This window comes from Pseudomyrmex gracilis, unplaced genomic scaffold (genome assembly GCF_002006095.1).
Source record: "Pseudomyrmex gracilis isolate BER0280 unplaced genomic scaffold, ASM200609v1 scaffold_3, whole genome shotgun sequence".
Lineage (NCBI taxonomy): Eukaryota > Metazoa > Arthropoda > Insecta > Hymenoptera > Formicidae > Pseudomyrmex > Pseudomyrmex gracilis.
Genome location: NW_018020587.1, coordinates 656,654 through 682,218, shown reverse-complemented (window position 1 = coordinate 682,218; position 25,565 = coordinate 656,654). Strand labels below are relative to the sequence as shown.

The 25,565-nt window shown below is 42.2% G+C and overlaps 1 protein-coding gene across 3 annotated transcripts in view; it reads right to left on the bottom strand.

The window, feature by feature from the left end:
• Window positions 1-2,339: 2,339 nt before the first annotated feature.
• The window catches only part of LOC109855827 (zinc finger protein 729), a 36,052-nt gene continuing 12,826 nt past the window's right edge, over window positions 2,340-25,565 (bottom strand). For all 3 annotated transcript variants that reach the window (XM_020430466.1, XM_020430485.1, XM_020430476.1), the window contains exons 5-9: window positions 24,880-25,487; window positions 24,295-24,777; window positions 8,345-8,539; window positions 5,602-5,767; window positions 2,340-2,990 (exon numbers count right to left, since the gene is read on the bottom strand). In XM_020430466.1, the coding sequence (XP_020286055.1) occupies window positions 2,781-2,990; window positions 5,602-5,767; window positions 8,345-8,539; window positions 24,295-24,777; window positions 24,880-25,487 (1,662 nt within the window). In that variant the 3' untranslated portion in view covers window positions 2,340-2,780. The remainder of the gene's footprint in view (window positions 2,991-5,601; window positions 5,768-8,344; window positions 8,540-24,294; window positions 24,778-24,879; window positions 25,488-25,565) is intronic.

Genomic DNA, 25,565 nt, shown 5'->3' with positions numbered 1-25,565 from the left:
TCTAAAAAATTAAACGAGAGGAGAAAAAGGATTCAGTTTTTCGCGATCAAACGAGACAAGGACGGGGGTTAACTATCGCACGAGCGCTCGGGTGAGCACTATTGTGAATGCGCGGCTCCCGACGCCATCGATATAACTTTCCAAGTGTAATTGAGGGAATAAAGTCCGCGAAATTTCGCGAGCCACGACGCTGGCGAGGATCGTAAAGAGGATGAGCATGTCCCGGCGTAACCTGAGGCTGCAGAAGGGGCTGCAGAAACGCGACGAGGACACGTCGGGAAATGAAAACGAGGAGCGTCCCGGCGACGTCCTACCAACCCCACGGGGAGCCGGCACGTTATATCTTCATTAAGCAGTATACCTAACCGCCCTGTCGCGACTTCTTAGCACTTCGCAGCTCGCGCTAATTCCACGTTACTATTTCTTTCTACATATCGGTTTCTTCGTTCCGCGTGACGCAATTGCGTAAAGATGTCCGACGAACGAGCGGAGACCGTCCTTTTTCATGTTTAATCGCAACGACGACTATATCTTTTTAAGACGTTTTTTCTAGCAAATTTAATACTTTATTTACCGCTATTAATATCTTCCGCAAAAATACAAGAGATGTTCTCTTCCATGAGCGCAACATGTCAGAAAAGAAAACAATCAAAAAGTTAACTCCGACAGATCCCTGCGTAAATCTGCTCCAATTAGGCGCCATAAAAGGATCAAAAGTAGAACGTATAAAAAAATGTATCCCCTAAAATCGTGTTTTTTACAGCCAATCTTGAGCTATTATTGAGCCGGACAATTTCTCGATATTTCTCAACGAAAGAGAAGGCAACGGTGTGAGAGAAGCCTCCTTAAGATTTAACCGCGACCCTTTGTCCGACGAGTAACGCCCGCGAGTTTCAGGGCCGTGTCGACACCGAAGGGTCTCCCTCTTCACGGCATGGCCGGGTCCATCCGATTGCAAAGAAAATTCCAGGTCCCCGAATCGCCGTAAGATCAGGACACATCGTTATAGGTTCGCGCACTCCTTCGTTCGTCTCGTTCGCTCTCGGTATCGGGACGGAGGGCCCAGTCCAGAAAGAAGACGCGGTCGTAAATATTCGGACGCCAAATAATGCCGGTTCTCTGCAGCAAGCAAGAGAGCAAGCGACCACGACCGACTGCCGCCCGACTGCCGTAATGAAGGACATCCTCGTTAATTAGTCAATAAATTATCCTTCACGCTCACGACGCCCGTGGTCGACCACCTCTCTCCCTCTCCCTCCTTTCCCGTTTGCTCGCCTCGTCCGGGAGCGCTCGAAAGGACCCGCATACTTTACGACACCTATCTCGCGCGACAGCACGATGCATTTCTCACAATCAGCAGCCCCGAAGACGGAAAACGCGTCTTGAGAGAGACGATCTATGAGGTGGTCCACCGCGTCTCTCGAATCTCCGCTGTCGGCTCGCCTCATGTTAAATTCCTCCCGAGGCTTCCTGGCGTCTCGCGGGAATGCGAGCTGTCTGATACCGAGGTTGACGGTCAATCACGACAAAAATAGATCCTCGAGAGACGAGAATCGAGCGCGAACCTGTTTCGACAAAAGTGTTCGAATGGATGGCAATAACGTCAAAGAAAAATCCAAGCAAGAAACGGTATATTGTTAAGAATTAAAAATGAAGTAAAAACATTTTATGTGTTTGTGAAGTGATTTACGGATTTACGGATAATTGAAAACTCTATTCAATTTTACGTGCCTACGTCTACATCCATACGGAGTCTCCTTGAAAAGGTGTAATTGCATTTAGCTTCAAGTTTTACGTTTACTTATGGTAACACGCACGTGCTGCATCACGCAGAGATAGACAGCAGTGGTATACTCGTAATGTTTTGCTCCGTGCACCAAGCGTAAAGATTCGATTCTATACGTGTCCAAGTTACATATCGTGCCAAGTGATCATACATCACTCTAACTACTTCCTGGTACAATTCTATGCCGAGCTCACGCGGCCGCGAGGGACGATGCTTCTCTTCCAAGAAATAGACGTAGAAGAACCGATGCAAACGTATATGATGCTGTGATGTATTAATGATTTGAATTTAGATGTGTATGTGTTTTTTTTAGTCCTCTATATTACAAAATCGTCGAATACTTTAGAATCAAGAATTTTATGAGAGACAAGACTATTTCCTTCAATTTATCTGCATATTTTATTGCCTTGTTTGAAAAAAAAATACTGCACCGGTTTTATTTTATATTAACAAAAATTAAATTCCGTGATCGATCAAGTGCACGGCCTTGCTAATAAATACACGCATTTAATTTATTAATTTCAATATATATTTATTATAGTAATCCGTTTACAATAGATGTACATGTATGTTTAATATTCTCACATGTATAATATATGTTTAACGTTCTTAAACCGAAGTCTCACGGTACGTAACTTGTGGCTTTGGCTTGCGAAAAAAATGAACGAAAGAACGAAACTAATTGCATTTGCAGCAACATATTTTTTCTCAAAGGGAACATTAATAAAAAGTAAAAGCAATATAACAAGCAAAAGAAAACGCATAACGGTGATTATTTTGTAACAAACATCGACATAAACAATAGTTCACGATTTTAGATGAGTAGACAACCGGTGGGAAAGACAAACCAAACATGTGTGACGAGCCTCAGAGCACCGTGAGACTTTGGCTTTACATAATTTGTTTGATTCGTTGGACACTTGTAAAAAAATAGCTTATAAATAAACAGCTTATATCAATATTTGGTACTTTTTGGTTAATTGGCACGTTGACATTATGAACATTGTTGATAATGGTAGACGTAACGATTCGCTTCAAATGGCGATTGAAACATCTCCGAGTGTGCTTTCAACAAATGAGCGCAGAGTTCCTTGGCAAAATTTGTTTCGAACGGATTCGTCGTTCTTTTGTCACAAAGATTACATTCGTATACCGTCATACCTGGATGCAAATTTGTACATAATATATGCTTCCGGAGATTTTCCTGTAAAAAAGAAAAAATTTATAATCTTCATTTAAATATCCATTATAATTTTTCGTAACGCCGTCTGTTAGAACAAGCGAATAAAAATCTCCACTTGTTCTCTCAGCAGCTAACGCAATTGATGGCCGATCAGTAATCGATATTCTCATATTTCTAACGGCTTTTATTAGACAGTCAAGCACGTTTTACGAGCGTACACTCGATCGCTTTACGCGACTCTCCAATTCCTATCGAGTACCGCAAATGGATCTATATATGATGTTCACGCGTTGCTATTAAAATTTCATTTCAGCTAAAAGCTTATACAAAGAAACCTTTCACCGCGATTTCAAGCGTAAAGAACGAAATCTCTGCGCCGCGCCGCGCCTCACGCCAACTCGAATCTCGAGCTTCTCTGTTTGTAGTCGTTCGACAGTAGATGTATCCAGTGGTGACCGGGGAATCGGTTCGCCGCAAAACCGGACGCTCGCGTTTATTGGCTACGCCGTTGGCGCATTTAAAGGCGCTTTACCCTCTCGAGCTAAGTAGCCGGCTGTAGTCGTAAACATCTTTCTACCAGGCGGGCTTATACGAGCCGTTGATGGCAACGGCAACATCAAATTTAATTTCCCATAAGTAAATCTTTTCGCGGGCAGCGCTTCGTGACGTGCACAGATTAAGCCTCGTTCACACCGCCATGGGCGGTCGCGAGATTTTTATAGCGGATCCCACGGATCGTAGTAACATGGAACAGTGTTGTCACGCAAATCTGCTATGAGCGTTTCGTTTAAGCCAACCGATTCGGACTTTCATAAGTGTAATTACTTTTATATTGAAAAACTAGAAGTAGTATCACAAGTGCCGAGAAAGAAAACATTGTAATTGCAACATATACATCCCGATGGATGTACAAAAATCGTCGAGAATAGCGAACAAATATCCTCAGCAAGTGGATCGTAAAACTGCGGAGAGAAACGAGGAGACTTTAACCCAGATCAACGTTTTATCGAAGATCTTTTGATCCGTTCGCTATTTCCCTTTTTGTTTTTTTCATTGCATCAAATATTTTTTGAAACAAATAAACTTTTCAGACAAGTGTCTCGTCATAAAATTGCGCCGACCAGCAATAAAATGTTAATATCATTCTTTAATTTTATATCAACTCGAGATTTGTCGATCGCGGAATGTACATTCGCGAAGAGCACGAAAGATTAAAACTTGCGGAGATAAGCAGAGATTGCACTTGAGTCACGCAAGACATTTACGTAATAAGAGCGTCCAGTATTTTACATGTGTATCAAACTATTAGAATTAAATATAAGTTGAAAAAGAAACGTTAATTAAACTGAAAAAACTTTTATTATTAATTTTTTATATTTTTATATAAAATTTTTATTATTAAAAATGCGAGAGACATGTAGTATTTGTTTTCATATTTATTTATTATTACGTTTTGACTTCTATCAAAACGGGAGAAGTAGGGAGTGACTTTTCAATGACTGTCGACGAACGATGCAGGAAACAGGACGCAAGTTTCGGATTCAGCGTTAACCGGTGTCAGCTTGAGGAGTTGCCACCCTCGAGGAAAGTTTTCCAAGTGTCGATGATGGCTATCCGGAGCGTAAGGGAGAGACGGCTTCGAAGCAAGGGCGGAAGTGTTGGTCGGCAAAAAGAGGCGTGTAACCGTCCGAGGTAAATCATAACGTGGAGGGAAGAAGGAAGGAAGGAAGGAAAGAAAGTGGCGCGCGTAATCTCGTCGACGCAAGGCGAGCCGTCTGCTCTACGTGGAAGAGAATTCCCTCGTTAAATCGTCCCGTGCGCTGCTTGCACGTTTCTTCCTTATTAAAGTATCGTGCAAACAGCTATCATCAGGCCCTAATATTTCCCATAGTCACGACGCGTCTCTCCCAATAGATTACTTTTTCCATCTCCGTACAAATGTCATCGGCAATTTATCGATATTAGAAAACGAATAATCAAACAACGGCAGTTTTACAAACAGAAAGAAAACTTAACTTTTTCAGTAAAAAATTAAAAAGTTATTTTATAGTTAAAAATTTTACACGAAACACACACATATATGATCGATGCTTTCGCGAACACGACTGAGAACCACTGGAATGAGTTTATGTCGCTATCAAAGAGACACGGAGACCTCGTATGCGAGTCGCATCCCAACTCAAGCTTCAAAGGACATTAGCATACCGGCCGCTCAGTATGACTGGGCTGTGCGTGTGTGGGCATCCAGTGAGCACAATTAACTCGTTATCTTATCGCGCCTCGGCGGCAGCAGAGGCGGCGGCGCGGTCCAAACGTTAAGGCGTACTTTGCTTAATTTACGCCACAGAATCACCGGCGGGATAAAAATTGGACTACGTCGGGATTACGGAGAATCAACCTTAGGACACCGCCACTCTACTAAGGGGAGCAAACTTTCGAGTCCGGATGACATGCATACATAAACATCGGACTTGTAATGTGCACGATATAAAATCTCGTATATGTATGCAAACGAATGACGTGTGTGTGTGTTATTGATTAAAATTTACTAAAATTAAAAGTACAATTTCGCGATTTTTATCTCACTAACGTATAAAATCGTACAAAAGGAATATCTAAAACTGTCACTTACCGAAATGTTACAAGCGTAGTCACAAAATCGACACTTGTATTTTTTCTGAACCTCGTGCGTCCGCAAGTGTCGCTTCACGTGGCTCTCACTTTTTCCCTTATAAGAGCAATGCTCATCATAAGTACAGCTGAAGGTTTGCTTCTGAGTGTGCATTCTCAATTTGTGTCTGAAATAAACACGATTACTTTAAATTGGAAATACACTAATGATAATCGGTAATCGTGAGAGTTTCTTGCAAACTCGCGCAATTTTATGGAAGCGATATGTTCTCTTCGTTAATTAGACCTTTTCGGCGTTGAACCACTGACATATATAATTAAAGCATAATGATAAAGATTTACGTATCCGATATACGGGCGCGATTAATACCATTAAATGAAAATTCCCATTGGAATCGAGCGAACGTTCGAAATTTATTGGAGCGAATCGAAGCATTTTATGAAAGTCTGATTAACGCTCAGGCGTTAATACCGGTCAACGCGGCCATTAACGCCAGATAAACTTTCTACGTTGAGGTAAAGTCAGTGTTAAGAGTATCTCTAACCGATGCTGTGCATAACGCGTAGATGTTACTGCGGTAATTGAAAGGAAAGAGATACGCGAGTTTGATGTCGAAAAAAAAGTTAGACGTGCAACAGACGAAAAGATATGTGTGTGTATAAAAATTCTCTATAAATTTTACTAAAATATTTCAACGTTGTATTCAATTTACGAAAAATGTTAGATTTACAGAGTAACAAACTGATTTATTACATCTGCGATAACATGCGAGCCTCACGTGTCCAACATCTGAATCGAAGATATCTTTATAATCATGCCGCGGTCCAAAGTATATACTTTTTCAGAGTGGAAGGTACAAGATCGCATCAGAGGTGTGTCCCTCTTTCTCTGTACTTTACGAAGTTCATCGTCGCAGTCGCGGCCCGGTGATTATGAACGATGTGATATGCGTGCGCGATATTACGAGGGAGCCGTTGACCGCGCGCGGCTACGTGTATATCAGGTTCGAGATGCGTGACACGTTTAATTAAAATCCCGCGTGATTTACTCCGCCGGGAGGAAGCGGGTGGACGAGAAAAGGGGAGAAAAAAAAGAGAGAAAGAAAAAGAGAGAGAGAGAGAGAAAGAGAAAGAACAAGAGAGAACGACGAGTGAACACACGCGGAAGAGAAGCGTCGGTGGAAGAGAGTCCGTGCGAGACACACTCTGCGGCTGCGTTGAGTTCGGCTCACGTAGGTAAGTACTCAATTCGCAATGAAATATCGCGGCGACCATCGCCATGCGCGGACGATCATAACGGGTTGCCCGCACTTAGCCGGCTGCTGCACGCAACTTCCGCTTTCGCGGTCCTCCAACCCCGATCTTTCTCTCACCGCCGCTTCGCCGTTTCTCTCATTCGTTCTCTCGTCCTCCTCTCCCTGTCGCGACATTCGCGTATTTCTTCTCTACTTCGGGAGAGACGTCGGTAGCGCGGGGGAAAAAAGCGCGGCATCAAACGAGGCGAAATTTATTAGAGGCGCTTCCCATGCCACAATGGTCTTAATAAGGCTTAATTTAAATCGAATCTCTCGCTTTCGCACGAATCTGTCTGTTGGAAAAGAGAAGATGTGATCGATCGCACAGATGTTACGAGAGATCGAATTTCGATCGAAGAAAAATAGTGGGGATTTGTCGAAATAGAATTTTCACATATGTACTCTGATTAATTAGTACGTTGCAACATGTGTGTGATATATGTGTATCATGTGATGGACATCCAACAGATAATCCGACAGATAATCATCGAGTCGTAAAGATTAATTCAGATACAGATTATCCCGTCGTAAATGTCCGAATCTTGAAATAATAACTGAGAGACTAAATCTGGAAGATAAAAGGCGAACGTACGAAAATTGCCAAGCGTACATCGCGTACCATGCCGCCGCCCGCGCGCAGAGATGCAATCAGATTTTCGATAAATTACTCTTCAAATTATATCCTCCCCCATTGTCTCTATCAATAATCCGTGAAGATTGATTCTTTCGCTGTCCGCGTCCTCGCAATTATGTATGCGTGGCGGCGCGCGCGACGCGAGTACTTGCGTCCTCGCAATTAATTCTCCGCTTCCTCGAAGGCATCGATCATACGCGGAGCCGTGAGCCGCGCGATTAATGGCGCAGGAATGCGTCGTTCCCGCTGGGGACCTCGATTAAAATTAATGTCAATAATATCGGCAATCCGAGAAGTCGTGCCGCAGCCTCTGCGAGATGGAGCCGTGGATTGCACGCCAACTGAATTGTTAAAAAGACTTTTGCGCGTCGAAGAACTGAGCTTTATCTTATTTCGTTTCGACGATTCGAGTTGAAATATCTATCGCGATAAAAAGTAGATATAATTAATCATTATTGCACTTCTGACGCAATTATCAGTCGATGTTTAATTTCTTCTTCTTCTTTTTATTTTTAACTATTATACGTTTTTTTTTTAACTATTATACGCGTGTTTTTATGTTGAAAGTTTTTGTCGCAAAATTAATAGTTCACGATTTATTCAACATTTCAAAGTTTTCTAGACTTCGACAATTTATTTCGTAAGATATGTCTTTATTTTTTGTCGATATCGGACTCATGTTTTTTTTGTACGTATAAACTTCATATCTGTTTTAAAGTAAGATTCGTAGAGTAATCATATGCGTACATTGCGTATAATTTAGCATTTTGTTTATACAATACTCATCTGTTTAATTTCATTGTGTTTTTACATACCTGGTTAAATCCTGCCTCGTCTTAGCGAAGTACAGGCACTCGGTACAATTGTGTATTTCCTTTTTTATGGTGTCGTGGACCAGCATTTGGTGTTTGTTCAATTCGTTTTTCGTGCGTAGGACGGTAGGGCACCCCGGTTGTCCACACTTGAATTTCTTACCGGCGTGTCGCAGGATGTGCTGTCGAAGGCAGTGTCTGTGTGTGCACATAACATATTGATATTACTGTAACATATATTCCACATCTTCGAACTTACATAATTTCAAAACACACGTGGGTAAGTCTCGTGACTTTCACTAGCAATTCCTACGTTTTACTACTCAGAAGTGAGAAAATATGAACACAGTCGCTATATTTTTCTTTCAGAGACTACCAAGTGTGAAAAAGTAACCTTTAAAATTAAAACGTCTGCATCTGGAAATTTAAACGCTTTTAGGAAATATTGTCTGAGGAAAATCATAATATATCTTATTCTTATATTCCATTTGTAACTTTTTTACTATCAAGAACAATCATATACTTTATAATATACATACATATATAATGTGTGTGCGATATAAAAATGACGTAAAACGTCTCGCGGTGGTGTCGCGATTTTTGGAATACCGGTATCGAGCGGCGCGACCATGTTGCGAATAATGATTTTGCGGCGGCTCGAGAGAGCGCCGCGCTTTCGTTAAATCTTCAACTTGTAATAAGACAGAACAATGGTCTCGCGTATGCCTGGTACGCGTGTGACCATCGGCCCGTTCGCACGCCGCGCGATCCGATCGCAGCTGTTGCATCTTATATCAAGTGTGGCTGGCGAAGCACAGGGCAAGGCACAACCGCACTTTAAATAGTTCCCGTCACGAGGTGACGATCTATACGGTTAGTGAACTTGCCATGTTGCGCTAAGTAAGTCAACAAGACGTATTGAGGGTCGGATCTAGTTGCGCGAACGCAAATCTTGCTTCCCCGCCGCGCTCGCGGAATTCCCCATCTTTTAAGCGCAAGTGAAATACGAGTGCAATACGGCTTACTTTATAATTAGATGGAAACGAACATTCCGCTCTCCGCATCGTTCGAAAGCAACTTGAATTGGCGGAGGCTGGGGCTTAAGGGGAAACTCGTAAATGCGATAAACACGTGGCGGTACTTTTAATTAACGGCTGTCTCGCGATTGCGACGATATAAATGCGCGTCGATTCGCTTCATCGCTTGACGTACTTTAAATCTAACAAATGTCATCAATGTACACCTTAATTGTAATCATACGTAGGTAAATAAAAAAATTAATATTGTATTAAAACTATTATAGCAAATTTAAAAGTGAAAATCGACGCATTTAATTTAATTTTAATTATATTAAACAAATTTTGCAAAAACTCTTCTGCTTACTATCATAATACAGCTTGCTGTTTAACAAAACAGTTTTGTATAATCTAATTGTAATGATTTTTTAAGACAATTTCGAAAGTAATGGACAAAAAAGATCAAAAAGATTCTAAAAAGAATTAGGGTTAACCCGACCACGCAGATATTAAAATCTGCGACGTGTTCGCAGTTGTTATTTTCCTTTACCGCGTATCTCTAGTAATCTCTGTCTTGCACTTCCGTCGACGGATCTCGAAGTCGGTCGTGACTGAAACGAAAAGGCCTCCGCGAAGAACAACGGATTTTTCGAGATGGCAGTTTAACGATATATCGGGAAAAGCTCGGATCACAGTGCACGTAAAAAAGAAAGGAAAGAATGAGACGAAACAGATCTGGGCCGTCCTAGAGTCAAACCGGCCTGTCCAATTGGCTACGCAAGTTGAGTTTTACAATGTCAAGATATACACGCCCTCGCACGAGCCTGCGGATGCGTCCTGCAGGGTCGCACCTGCGGCACAGGTAGTCTCGCGCGAGAGCCGCGTGTAAGGTGTAGCTATGGATACCTGCGGAGAGAAACAGGTATACTCGCTGCACACACGCGTGTTATGCGTCTCTCGCGCGTTTTCGCTTGCGTGCGAAGCGCACCACGAAGAAGCGACAACCGGATAAAGATAAGAGTCCTCGGAGGCGTGTGATCTTACTTCGTCATATCGGATTTCGGGCTTCCTTGGCGAAGATATCTCGCGATTGGCTAATCCAGCCATGTATCGCGGCTTCTGTTCGCTGTGCTGGCACGTTTCTTCGTCGGTATCTTTTTCGTAGAAAAGTGTAGAACGAAATAATCGAATTGAGACGAGTTTTAATATTGCGACGTGTCACGACAATATTTAGACGTGAAAATGTTCGAGATGCGACATTCTTTAGCAATCCAGAAATTTAAGAAAACAAATGCCACGTACAATGCAGATAAACAAATTTGTGGTAAACATGTGGGTGGATAAAGTCTCGCGTTTCGTTGTCGGGTGAAGATTCCTTAAAATATGCTCTGCCGAGATGTTAAACCCTTCCCAATGTTAAGCTGTTTGGCGCCATAATGTTTGGAAGTTTATGTCCAATGGGATTAAGGGTTTTCGGCTCTTTTGACTGTACACGTATTTTAGTTCTCGATTACACATGCATACACATACATATTTTATTATTGATACTTTCAAACAAAATCTAAATCCAAACACATAAGAAAAGTAAAGAAGCTAATAAATGCAAACAATTTATTAAATTCGAACATACATCAAGAATGATTTTCGATAAATATAGAAATTGCATATAAATGGCAAAACTTAGCAAATCAGTAACTTTTTGTATCAGATACATTTCTAATCAAATACAAGTTCCTGAATTTAATTGTAATTACAACCGCCAATTAGTACATTTGCTTCCAGCTTCTTGAGCTATCAAACAAGAAAATAAATGTTGATGCGCGACTCATTTCGTGCAATATTCTTGAAGTTCGCGAGAAAGATGCATAATTTAGTTAGTCATGGAAGCGGCCGTTTCCTATCATATGCCACGGAAGGAATAAAATTCTCGTTACAGTAAAATCAAAGAGACTGCTCGGGACTTGTGCAAACCGCTTCCTTGATAGGAATTAATGACAGGCGTGACTACATCGGAGTTTCTACGTGTAGCGGCCGTATAGAATCGGTTCAAGGACCGCTTCATGAAAGCTGTAATTGCACTGAATTATGACAGCCGAGGATGTATCCGAAGACAAGACTTTTCCGGTGGATCGACGTCGGCGATAAAAATGACAGCACAAACGATGTACGTGTATAAAGTCATATTTTTTCGCATCACACCGTGAGGAATAAATTCCTATCGCGATAATTCACTCCTGAGAAGAAAAAAAGAACTATGCTTGAATTATTTTTTACCCATGTTGAATAATCAAAAAGTCGCTATCATTAAACAAATATAGCGTATTAAACGTGTATTTTTTAAGTTTTAAAAAATGTTTCTTATATTTTATTTACTATTTAAATATAATTTTAGTTATGATAACTTAACAAATATCTATCGAGTCTCAAATGACCCTGCCATTACTAACGAAGAATCAATGTATATAGAAAGAGAGAGAAAGAGCGCAGAAAAAATATTTTTATCTTAGCTATTGATATTATCGATTTTCTTCAGTAACAGACTTACAACCAGTGATATAAAAGCTACTTTATTCTCAATAAAGAGAGCAGTTTCTGCGTGTGTATATGTGTGTGTGTGTGTGTGTGTGGATACTTGAAAAGAAATATATCTGTAATTTATTAAGGCTATATATTACATTCTTAGTACAAGGTCTTGCATGAAAAAATTCGTGCACTACGGACGTTTTTAATTTAAATGACAGAATTGTCCGACGGAATATATATAGTTTTCATAAAGCCGTTTATAAGCTTATGGGCAACATTTATACGAAAGCCTCAGCGATTAATTGATTTCAATCGGCCGCGCAAGACGTCGATCTCGCGTGAGAGAACTCAGATCTATTCAAAAATGTACAACCATCCATATCGATCGTCCGGTACAGCCGGCGCTTGAATTATGACGTTGAGAAATCCCGAGGCACGAGAGGTGAGCGTGCAACCCCGCGCGCTGGAATTCCGATAGAACAATATTAATATCAGCGCGCCGAGATGAAAGCGCGACGCGTGACACGTACGCACACACAGCGAGAACTAGCGATAATAACGAGATGAAGAAAAACAAGAAGAAAGAACAAGTCTTTTTCTCAGATTTTTTTCAGAGGAATGTTGCGAGCGTGACAAGCGGTCGTTAAGAGGATCTTCGGTTGTTCCGATTGGGCAAACGAACGGCGGTCACCGGCGGCGGATGATTTAGCGCGACGTTCTCCGTCATCTCTTGAAATACGTACCGAACTGCCGGCTTACAGAACCGACCGCCATTTAAAAGTCTAATTCACGTCGGCGCGTGATCGTCGTTATATCCGCGTCAATAAACGACCGCGGTGACGCGCGAGGAGAAACGATCGTCTTGCGGGTGAGGTGAGCGCGATTTCCGGGCGGTCTCTCGCGGGCCGCCTCATCTCTTCAGGGTCACGCGATCCCTTCGGAGGATCGGATCGTTGCGGCCGTTAACGGCCTGACGACTTTATAGCGCTCCGCGCGAGTTTTTAACGCTTTTTATTCCGCCCGAGTCCTTGTGGCAGTAAAAGCGCGATGACGGGCGAAAGCTAAGGTTTCACTTAACTTCGCGCGCCCGTTGATCGGCATTTGTGGCCGCACGTAGCACAAATGATCTTTGTGTCGTTCCAAAGTGCGAGCTAATAAGTTTGATCGATTTACAGAATACAATGAACAGATATATAAAAATAATTCTCTAGTATTTTTATCTTTCAATACTAAAAATAGGTTAAAAGTTTGAAGTTTTAAATGTGTAATAAAATATATTGAATCTCTATAATTAATTAGATTTTGTCATCAATTGGATATTGCGTTATGATTTGCGAAATTGATACTAGCGTTGTTAATTAATTTAATATACTTATATTTTTGTTTCTATCAAATTGACATATTTATCTTATTTGTCAAACGTCGATTTCCCGCACGTCGAAACATTGCGCATCATTGGCGAAGAATTCAACGAGCTTCTCTTCCTAATTACGCGAGTCGTGTAACCGGTTTATCATCTCATATCAGAAATTAGCTCGAACAAATCTAATATATATGTTTGTTGCAACCGCGTGCCGAAGGCACGTAGGTAACTGTGATACCCCGTAAAAAGACGCGAGTAACATTTACGGTTTCGAATAAACGGTAATAATTTTACAATCTTCCCTCCGTCTATGTCGGTACTTCAGCTTTATGATCGCGGAACCTCATAAGACGATTAAGATCTCGGCATCCGCAACTTGTACGAAGTCCACATTTAAAAGCTATTAATCAGCAGCAGTTTTGTAAAAAGAAATCAGAATTATTTTAATTCAGTTACGATATTTCATTTAAAACCTAATAAGTACATATCTAAAAGTTATTTTTATCTCATTGCAGTTAAAATGTGTAAAAATTTATAAAGAAAAAAACGCTAATCTTTGCTCGAGAACGTATCACATATTTGAGGTGATATCCTCAGCTCGCGGATCGACAAATAAAAAATCGCGACATCGCTTGCGTGTGTTGCTCGTATCTAGTCCGCGGCTAATAAATATAAATCTCGTCGATGCAGGCTGATCGAAGCTATACTCGAACGGGATGAAAGAAAGGGAGAGAGAGAAGTGAACGAACGACGTGGGAAAAAAGCGCGTAGCTCGTAACGTTGGTATAAGCGAAAATTCGTGTAATTAAAATCAAGTAGCCAAGTATAGTAAGCTCGCTAGATTGGCTCGCCTTCGGTCAGGATTGCTCGTCGGATTATGGCGATCGCTGGCGTATACATCGCGCAAGGAGAGAGAGATACAGTCAGGCGGGATATAGTGACGTATAGGTTAATATAGCTCTCTCCGATCGCTCTGGGATGGGAATGGCAGAGAACCGCGGCTGATACTCGTGTACTACGCGAGGAGGTGGGAAGCGGATGGGAGCGAGCGAGCACGGGCATTAATTAAAAAGGTTGCGCATTAAAATGATTTGTTTTAATTGGCTGAACGCGCTGAGGTATTTATGGCCTCGCGGTCCTTCGCTCGGTCTGTCGGTCTGCGGCCTCTTACAACAACTACGTCGACTTCTTCTTCTCTTCTCCTCCCTCGACCCTCTTTTTCCTCACCCGCCCCCTTATGGCCCTCTTCCTCCCTTGTCCGCTCTACCCCTTTCCGCCTATCTGCGTCTTCCTGAGCGCTAAGTCTCCGCGCCCTAGTCCCCTCCGCCCCTGACCTCTTCGATTATCTCGAAATCGGACGATCGTTCATCCGGACCGACGCGAGAGCTAAAAGCTGATTCTCTTCTGGCGCGCGGAGAACCGAGGGCGATTCATAAATATCCGGCCACGACAAGTGGATCTTTATTACCGCGGATGATTTATGCATGACTTCGCCGTATTGTTCGACTTCGACTCGACTGTGTCACTGACGTATCTTTGCGCTTAGAAACGGCCCGTTTTTTCGTTGCTTCGCCTTCGGCCGCGTTCGCAATTTCGGCGACTCGGACGACCGACGAAACTCGAATGACGAGGTATAAATCGGGAGATATCGCGAGAAGGCGCGGCTAATTAATGTCCAAGTCCCTGGAACTCTACACGCATGTCCTCGGAACACACATTTATGATATATAACTTGTGCTCTGTCGTATAGTTCTTTTTTAAATCTTTTAATTTTCTATGTAAATGTCGCAGCGCGCGCTTAAAAAGTGAACGACGACGCGTTTGTGAGAGAACGTTTTCATTGTTATGTTTCTCTTTTACTTTCGGCACTTTAAATCTCACGCGAATGCTTCTTCAATCAAATTTTGTTTTTCGTTTTCTTTCTTGAGATCAAAATGAGTATAAAATATTGTTAAAAGAATTCCACTTAATAACAGCACATTGTCAGAGCGTTTATTGCGAAAACCACAAAAATCTCGCGCGCAACATATATTATAATCCTCTTCGGTTCTGCCTCGTCGTAACGAGAAAGTCAAGAAAAAAAAAGAGCACCGATGGAATCTAATGAGCAAGGAGGCAGATCCCGATGGCTCCACGTCGAGCTCGTACTTCGCCATGATCAAGATCAGCCCTCGACGAGAGAAGAGAGATACGACACAAGAGAAGTGCGCGGGGGAGGGAGACGCGAGGCGGGAGGATGACGGCTGCGGGGAGAGAGACAAATGCAGGTGCAACCTGCACCGGTGCAGGACGGACGTACGGACGTACGAGCGGACGAAGGTGGGATTGAGTTATGACAGCGTTTGCTCCAGGGGGCCGGCTCTGGACCCGGCGAAGCGGATATTCTTCTTATTCTTTATTTCTTCGTCTGCGAGGGCCCCGCCGTAGGAACCGTCGGCCATGCATCACCTTCGGTTCAACTCCGGTCCGGCCTCCTCTTCGGCATCGTTGCACGACCACACCGCCATCACGGCCCATCACGATCCCACCTCAGCCATCGTCCTGGCTGGAATCGTCGATTCCACCCACCTTAGCAGGTCGAGAGTGCTCGGCCAGCTCCAAGTATTTACGTTTCGTGCATCGTCCATCTCGCTTCTTTATTCCTTCGTCTTCTCTTCCTCCTCTTCCACCTCACTTGCATCTTCTTCTTCTTCTTGTTCTTCTTTTCCTCACCGTTGTCGTTCTTTATAGTCGAATGAAACGATCCGGACGACTCTCTTCGTTAATTGCATCTCAAGTGACGCTTCGCGCGAGGCCTTGACCTTCGGCAGTTTTTTCTCTCAGGGTTCGGCGACAGAATCACGACAGTGTTCCTCTCTAATGCTTTAAGACTTGATGCAAAAAAGCTCCAATGTAGCTTAAGAATATAAAATCTCAAAGATATATTTTCTCCATGTGTAGATTTACTATAGACGTACATTTGGAGAAGCGATTTCATTTTTCTCTGAAGTTTTTTGTTATTTATTATAAATTTGTTAATAAAACGGAATAGTGTTTTTACATATAATGTAAATGATTTTGCAAATATTATTTAAATTTAAATAATGATGAAATTTGAAACATCATTTTAATTTTATTTTAATTTGAAACATTGTTTTTCCCATCAAGATTTATGTATATTGCACAGTTATAAATATATTCTGGCTCTCTCTCTCAAAAAATATTTGCCAAATATAATATCAACATTTTATTCGAATTTTATTTTCTACCGAGAGAGCTACCCAACGCACTCATTTCGTCATCTTTGCTGCCATCGCTCCGCAAAACCGGTTTAATCAATGATTCACGGGCGTTACTGAAACTGTATATATATATATATGCTCGTTTCGCGATAAACTAAAACTTGAAAAGATGAATCACTCGATTAATTATCAATTTCCAAAAAATTTTTACATACGTATATATAAACAAACAAATAAAAATTATTACACCGATATTATAATTGTCAATCTATTTCACGAATCTATTCAATCTTTATATAAAAGTATGTTTTTCGAGCTAAAAAGACGATTATGTATAATTGCATAATTTTAAACAAACTGAGTTTTCGTTCCGTATGCCGGTTGTCCGCATAATCGCAACTGCTTGCAAAAATCCACGTCTCTGAAAGTATAACGATAACGATTCTCTGCATAATCGTAAATCACGATGCAAAAGCCGTGTCAACGCGCCGCGCATGCCCTTTCAACGAAAAGTAGGTTTCATTAGTGCACGCGTGACCGCGCGTCGGAATAACTTGGAATTAACGCGAGTCTCCCAATCAAAGACGGCCGCGCCGGAACAAACAAAACGGAACTTCGTTCCCGACGATCCCCCGGGGGAGCGGTTGGTTAGCAAAGCCAACCCCGGCATTGGCGTGCTGATGCTGAAAGTCGAGGCGAGAGCTCCGGCCTTGCCGCGTCAGGAAGATTAGGGGGTTGCGCGGGGTAGCCGTAGCGTGGCGGGACGGAACGCGGAACGGGGAGGCGAAACGGAGGGGTGGTTAACGCTTCGCAGTCGGGGCTCAGAATAAACAACAATATTATAACACGAGCTTAATTGCGCCAGAGGGCTCGGTAACGGGCGCATAAATCGGAGCAGCGAGCGCGCGCCCGCGCGCGAATGCCCTCGAATCTACCCCTCATGTCGTCTCTCTCATTCTTCCTCGATGGTTCTCTCTTTCGTTCTCGTTCTCTCTCTCTTTCTCTTTCTGTTCGTTGTTGCTACTACCGCTTTCACCCCGCCACTCTGTGTCCCCGGGACACGTAGCAGTTCTCCACGAGTCGCCTCCGGAGTAGGATTCATTTACAATAAACATGTCCCCCGCTAATTTCGTCGGCGGAAAAGGAGGAATCTCCGGAACAGAGAAGCGTCTTAAGTACGAAATATGTTGACGGTTCCCGCTGTTCTGCTTCGAAATGACGATCGCTTTCGTAAAAACCAGGTCCCGAGCCATGATCTTTGTCTCCAAAGCCATCGACGACAACTACTGATTTAATGTATGCTCGCGGTCAATCTTTGTTTCTCTTTCTATCACCGCTTCTCGGCCTTTTCATAAAAAATGAGTCAACTCTTTTTTTCGACAATTTCGCTGAAAAGATCAACAATTTTAGGCTTCCATCTATTTTTAATGTGATATTTTGATGGCCCGCCTTTTTAACAAACCCGCGATGACGATGGGAAAAAGAATCAGACTAGATCGACGGTTAGCAAACTGTGTTTTAAGATTCACTCGACCATTTTGAACGGCGATTTCGAATACGTAATACGATTTCAATACGTAACAGACAAACGTATTACACATATGAGACAAATTTATTATACAATATCAATTTTGATTCAAATATACTTGTATCATACTTCTGCCTCGGTTCTTATGCAATGTATGTGGTATTTTTATAAGAGCCTCTACTCGACAGTAAGCCACGTTTTGTAACCACTTCTCTAGTGTACATCCCACAAGTGCGGATTCCGCGACGAGACGTCGCAGCGGTGGCCGAAAAATTTGGACGCGCGAGAAAAGCCGGCGTTACGACGCTTGTGGCTTGGCGGCGTTTCAGCCGACCATGGATAAATGTACGAACACATACGGAAAGAGGAGGCTGAAGAGAAAAAGATGAAAAAAAAAAAAAAAAAAAATAACAGAAAACACGAAGGGCTAAAATGATACAAAGTGCACGTAAGCAGATTCGAATTACTCGATTACGCGTATAATTCGTATCTTGACACTTCTAACTAGTTTAATGACGCTTATATAAAACATCTGATAATGTATGACATTTCATGGCAATATTTAATTTAAAAAAACCAAATCTACACAAATAATTTCCAAAAAAGCGTATTTTCAAAAAAATATTCTACGAAAAGCAAAACTTCTCACACAAACAGAAATAAAATCCAATGATAAAGCAATATAACAAAACGATGTCAGTCTGTTAATTCATCGTAAATGTAATACAAAGCAAATTGCGTAGCAAAAGCTTTCATGTTAATGCCGGTATTACGACAATATTACTAATTATCTTTTGCGTTAGCGAGCAAATTCCTCAATTAACATCGACGGAACGTCGAGCGGTGGAAAACGACATTCCGAAAATTTACGCACCACGGCTATTTTATACCATACCGTCCCGAAATATTTTCGATCACGCGCTCTTTTTACGATTCCCCGGGAACCTTCGTACCCATTGTGCCCAATGGATAATCCAGCGACGGAAAGAAAGATAAAGAGCCGGGGTACAGAGCGATGCAGTCGGTGGGCCGAGGAAGGAGAGAAACGAACGGAGACAGAGGGAGAGAAAAAAAAAGAGCAAAAGGGGGTGAAGGGAGTGTCGCAGCAATCGAGCAGGGAGAAGAGCCACGCTAGAAGGAAGAGAACGCGACGGAGAGAAAGGGTGGGAAGGGCGAGAAGAGGAGGAGGCGGCGAGCCGGGGCAGCAAGGGTGGCGGCAAGGGGATGAGGGTTAGGACGGTTAGCGGCCGGCGGCTATATGTATGTACGCGTCCTCGACCGCAGGCCTGTTTTATTTTATGAATCGCAATATTTCACGCGACAACTGGACTCGCGGGGCGGCCACCACTAAACTGTCTGCATACGGGGCCGTGTGCTTACCGCGTGCCACACCATACCGTACGACGCGCCACACTACCGCACCACCATCGCATCGCAACGCGACCACCACTGCCGCCGCTGCGTTGCCACTACGTCGACGAGGACACACGCGAGGCATCGGCTTGTCGAATTGCATAAAGATCTAATAAACGTCCGAAAGACGTTTAAAACTCAGAATACGTCATTGCTTGAGTTCGCATACGCTCAAATGTCGCAATTTTTAGTTTTGAATGAAAACAAATAAATTACACTGTTTTTTTGAATAAATTATGATGGCTGTAATAAGTCATGTTTTAGTAGTAAATTATTTTTGTTTTAAATTTAATAAAAACTCAAATTATTAAAACAAGTTTAATTTACGTTAAAAATTAAAAAAATCGTTTTTTTAACAAAATAAATGTAAAAAGTGTAATTCTTTCTCTCTCTCTCTCTCTCTCTCTCTCGATTATGTGCCAACGAGAAAAAGACCGGTCGATGCATTCAAACGCAACGAAATACGGCGCAACAGCGTCTCATTGTTTCGGCGCAGGAAAAGAGCGTGCGGAGATCTCTTCCCGCCTTTCTCCCTTTCTACGTGAATCCTCCGGTAAAGCTTCTCGCGCCGGAACGGTCGCGCACGAGCGGCCCTATGGGATGTGTCTACGGGGTGATTCGTAAAGACAATTCTCGCGCGCCGTTAACGATGCTCGGTGCATCGTGTAAAAGATAAAAAGATATTATTGAGAGTTTATTGTGAATTTGTATAACTGTAATTAGAAAATTAATAATAAATCGAAGATATATAAAGAAAGTAAAGAAGCAAACGTACGGCATTCTTTACACATTACATATTTGCGTCTACTTTCTACAATCTTCCGTCACACAGCGGGTTTTCCTCGATATCGGAACTGTCGTCCGACAGGATGTCAATCGACCGCGACAGAGGTTGTGCCAATCTCACCCAGTATGCCTATCTACGCGGTGTTTACCTGACCAGGTACGAAGGAGGTAGACGCGCCATTACTGCTACGGGAGATAAAAGATACGTGCGCGCGCGCGGTCCATATATGTAAATACCTCTGGGGATCTCGCGTACACGTCGTGAGGCCGTGGAAGAGAGGGTTGCGGATAGAAACCGGGAGAGAAAGAGAACCGGGGGAAGTGTCCGGTGGGCCTCCGTCGTCGGGCGGAGAAAGAGAGTGCGCGGGGGTGGACGAAGGAGCGAAACGTACGGTCAGTAGCTCGCGTATGTAACATACTATCTTGAATATGCGCATACATCGCGAGCTGGCCACGTATTCTGAGAATCGGTTAGGCGATCGAGTGCGCGCGCGCGCGATCGCGCGGGAGCTGCCCGTTTCTCCCGCCGTAATTACCTTCTTTCTTTCTTTCTTTCTTTCTTTCTTTCTGGATTCCCCTTCGTTCGCCACCCGTAGCGCGACGTCGTGCTCTTTTTCTATCTCCGCGCGACTCCGCTCTCGCGGACTCCGCCATCGTCACGTTCGCCCTGGCTCTCTCTCTGCTTGCCTTTTATTCCTGCGCTGCTGCGTCGTCCTCTCGCATACAGCAGCTACGCGAGCACGCGTCTTGTTCTACAGGTAACGAACCGAGCGAACCGAAGGAAGGGGATATCGTGCTATCGTCCGAGCAGAAACGATCGATCGTGAGGCACCCGGACGTTTCGTAGCGAGTTAATTAGATTATTCGGACTTATCGGATTGCACGGAGCACACGACGAAGACGCACGTAAAATAAATAATAACGTAACAATTCAGATGTTTATGTTAAACTGTCGTAATGAGCAAAAAACTACATAAATTTTGAGAAAAACTAAATGTAAAAGAATAAATAAGAATTTTAAATGTAGAAAACTGCACTGTATTAATATCCCTGAACTAAAATAAAATATGATCCAACTTTAAACAAATGTCAAATATTGAAAGCTTTGTTTTAAATTGCTGAATTAATTACATTTCTTCAATGAAAAGTTCAAAAGATATAAAAATTGTCTTAGGAGCATAATATGCTTTTTCTATTCTTGTTGCTCTTTCCCATTTCTTGCTGCGAGACGAAATAAATCGTGTAGTTAGTAGCACGTTAGCTCGCACGTATGACATACTATCTAGAATATGCGCATACATCGTGAGACACATGCGTATTCTGGGAATTGCTTAATGCGCGATCCATCGCTATGTAAGCTCGTCTTCTCGTAATTGCTTTCTTCCTTTTATTTCCTTCTCTAAACCTCCTCTCGATTCATTACAATTTTTTTATCCTCTATATACCGCAGCGCTGACCTGACTGATATGACTCGTATGTCTTCGACTGCATATGCGTATGTGTTTTTAGTGTGAAAAAATTTTTACAATTAGCGCGTTTTTACAAACATAAAAAAAGCAAAAGAAACGTGCTAAAGTTCTGTGCAAAGTTTGCACGTAAAAGGCATATTTCGAGAGTAAAGGTCAAAGTATGAGACTTCCTAATTCTTCCTGTACATGGTTTTTCTCTCGCCGTCATTGCGTCTCTCTATACTACAGTGGCGTGTTACTCTTCCGCGAACACGCCTCATCTTGGAGCTAACGAACGAGCTTGCCAACTGGCCCTCGTAAGAGATGACGCATATCCTCCTTCCTGGCTTTCCCCTTTTCTATTACAAGACGAAGTGGAAGCGACAAGAAGAGGTGGAGAGAGGGTTCTCTAATCAAGGTACCTTGCTGGGAACTTCTAACTCCTTTCGCTCGGAACAGGATGTCGAGTTCCAGGTACGTCGATCTTATGTTCCGAGCTACAGGAAGCTAAGCTCTAAGGAAGATTATAGGGTGTCTGCATAGAGATGGTCCGAGTTTGCGCAAAGGTGATACCGAGAGTCTTGTCGGGATGGCGGTGGAGAGTGATTTTCCAGGATAAGCCGGGCAGGATCGTAAAATTTGTCGATTAAATAATTTGAAGACTCGTCGAAACTTCACAAAACTAGTTTTGACTTTCTTGAAGCGCCGCCATGTAATCGCGGTCTCTATCGTAAAATACCCGCGCGCGAGATAGAACGTGTAAAGGTAAAATTGTTTTAAAAAACTATTTTTAAAACAAAACCTGAAGAAAAACCTCAAAACCAGAAGACAAATCAGATTTGCATAGAGAATAAATAAAAAATCGCAAGAAGATCGGAGTGTGCATTCGGAGTGTCTCGAACACAACGACGATCAAATGTAATCCTTTGAAACGATTTGGAATCAAGGCATTAAGCGAAACCCTCGTGGTTCGAACTGCATGTCGAGACTTCTGGCCGGTCGTTCGGTTCCTGAGGCGCTGGATGTGAGAATAGAACGGTGGCTGGGTGTTGAATAGGCGCTGTTACAGAAGGTAATGCGTGTATATGGCGAGGACTTGGACGAGAGAAGCAGCGGAGACGGAGGAAATATACGGAGAGGAGACCGAGGCGGCGGAGCCAAGGTGTTAACATTTGCTTTATAGCGACCGCTCTACAACCGGGCAATGGTTTAATACTTACTGTCGGCAGCGTGCGCTGCACGAGCGACACAAACATTACCGAAGACGCCGTGAAGGCGCCCACCTGCACACATGGTATTAAAGAGACACGAAGTACAATATATATCCGCCGTAATGCAAGCTCGTTAAACACCGAAATGATCCATGCACTAGCAACCGGACGCAGCACGTGCGCGTTCTTCGCATCTATTGGCAGTGTGTTGTTTTGCCATTGACACTCAATAAATTTGTAAATGTATTTTCGACGAAGTAAAATTATATTTTTTCTATCTTTTTAAATAGAGAAACATGCTTTCTAGATCACTATATATTTTACGGTGATAAACAAATATTTTTATCTTAATATACATATATAAATGTGACGAAATTATTTTATTAAAAATTACAGAATCAAAGATTCGTAATAAATCTCTGTAGCGTTAAAAGATAAAAGTGCGATAAAAATATTAAGTTCTGTCGACCTGTCAATCTCTGTGTATAATTTTATGGTACTTCGTGTTAATGTGCGTGAAGATATCGCGCTTCCATATGTTGGCACCACAGAAATATACGATGCGTACTATCGCGAGCTATATAATGGGAAGACTCGTTAAATAGTGAAATGACCGGCGGGTTTATACACATTGCTATGAGATGTTAATACGACACCCTCTTCTCTCTTCTTTCTCACTCTTTTCCGTTGTTGGACACAAGCGCATGCATCTCTTCTTTCTCTTATTTCTCTCCTACTCTCTTTCCAACTCGCGACACCTTATTCTCTCGCTTCTTTCCTCGCGCGTTTTCGATCTGCTCCATCTAACCGACTCCATCGGGCCACGCTCCTTTATTTTATAGTTATGCAGCGAAGACACTTTTACTACACAACCGCGCAAACATTTCGCGGTTCTAGCTCGTGGCGAGCGTTTTTATTGCCGTGGACAATTTTACTCCTGAATACGCTATCTTTTATTTATTACGAGCCGCTCGTGGCTGCGGAAAGAGCGTGTAACACATCGAAGAAAAGACAAACTCAAAATACGCAAACATAAAAAAAACTTTATTTTGATGGATATTTCAAATAATTCTATAAATAACACACGATTCCATAAAAAGATTATTAATTTGTGTGTGATTTCTGTACGTTCGTAAGTTTCGAACTACGCGGACATCTGTTTAATTCTCAAGTATCTTTCCAAGAGAAAACTGTGGCTGTGTCACTTCTGACATTTTACTAAATAATCAAAAAATTGCTTTGCATACAGCGTATTACATATATTTTTTAAGTTTTTATAATGTTTATTTTATTAATTATTATATATTAATTATTAATTATTATAAATATATATGTTTAGTCATGGTTATACTTTAACAAAAACTATTCATCGATTCTTGAGTGACCCAGCCAATGAAAGTCTAAAAAACCGATAAGAATAATTAACAAATTAAGTTGTACTCACTTAGTGTAAAAAGCTTCTCCGCATTCTCCGCAAATGAAAGTTCGCGCACGGCCAGTTTTATCCAGCTTCGATGATTCCGAGGATTTGCACAGTTTCTGATGAATGATGATGTCCGATCTTTTCGCGAACGAGACCGAACACTTCTTACAAGAAAACGGTTTTTCTCCAGTATGTTGCGTGATGTGATTTGCCAGTGAAGCTCTCGAAACGAGTTTGTTGCATATCAGACAGCAATATTTCACACAATTTGTCTTTAATTTGGCTATTCCGTTCGTAGTTATAACAGGTCCGTTATGGAGAATCTTGTGATACATAAAATCAGATTGTGAATTCGTCGAGTAGACACAAATGTGACACTTCCATTCTTTTCTCTCGCGTATCATTTCAACCATGTTTAACTCGTCTTTTTTCACACACTTGCCCTCACGTGTGTGTCCGCTGACGTCTTGTGACAAGGCAAAAAGCATGTTGCATTGAGGACATCTGTTCAAAAGAAAATGTGCGCATCTCTTTAAGTACTTTTTAAAATATTTAAAAAAAATTGTTTTTATTGTTTAAATATTTTTCACTACAGTGTGGAATTACCTGTGGCATAGTTCCGGATGATGATCGAGTAGATGAGTTTTATGTTCTATGATGTTAGGTTGTTTTTCGTCGCAATGAGGACACACTCTCTCCATTTCTTTTCCTGACTGTCCATTCTTATTCTTGTGTGCTCTAACGACTTCTTTGTGAATAAATGATCTTCGGTGTTCATTCGCCTCATTTCTAGTAGCGAAGTTTATTGAGCAATATGAGCAGTAGTACAGTGCCAGTTGAGTGGTTTCGCTCTTATTTACATCCGCGTCATCGTGTTTGGTTTTGTGCGCGAGCAACTGATGACGTTGAAGCGCGAACTGAGACCGAAAAGCTTTAGAACACCAATTGCATTTAAGATATTGCTGATATGCATCCGAAGCAGTGTGGCTCTCGTGACCAGTTTGCTTGATGTGCAATCGCAGCTGCAAGTTGTATTGAAATTGACGGTCGCAAGTGGTGCAAGACAACACTAGGTGACGACCAATTACTACCGGCACAGAACCGTTCATCATCGATACTACGTCACGATGAGCCGTACTCAAAAGATGAGACTCCATTGCGTTATTGTTTTTGCAGCAAAAATTGCAAGAAACACATCGCAAATCACTTTCATTCTAAAAAGAAAAAGAAAAAAAAATCATGTATATAAAAAGTAATTTTGCTCGAAATATTTTTTTCATATCTGTTATCGT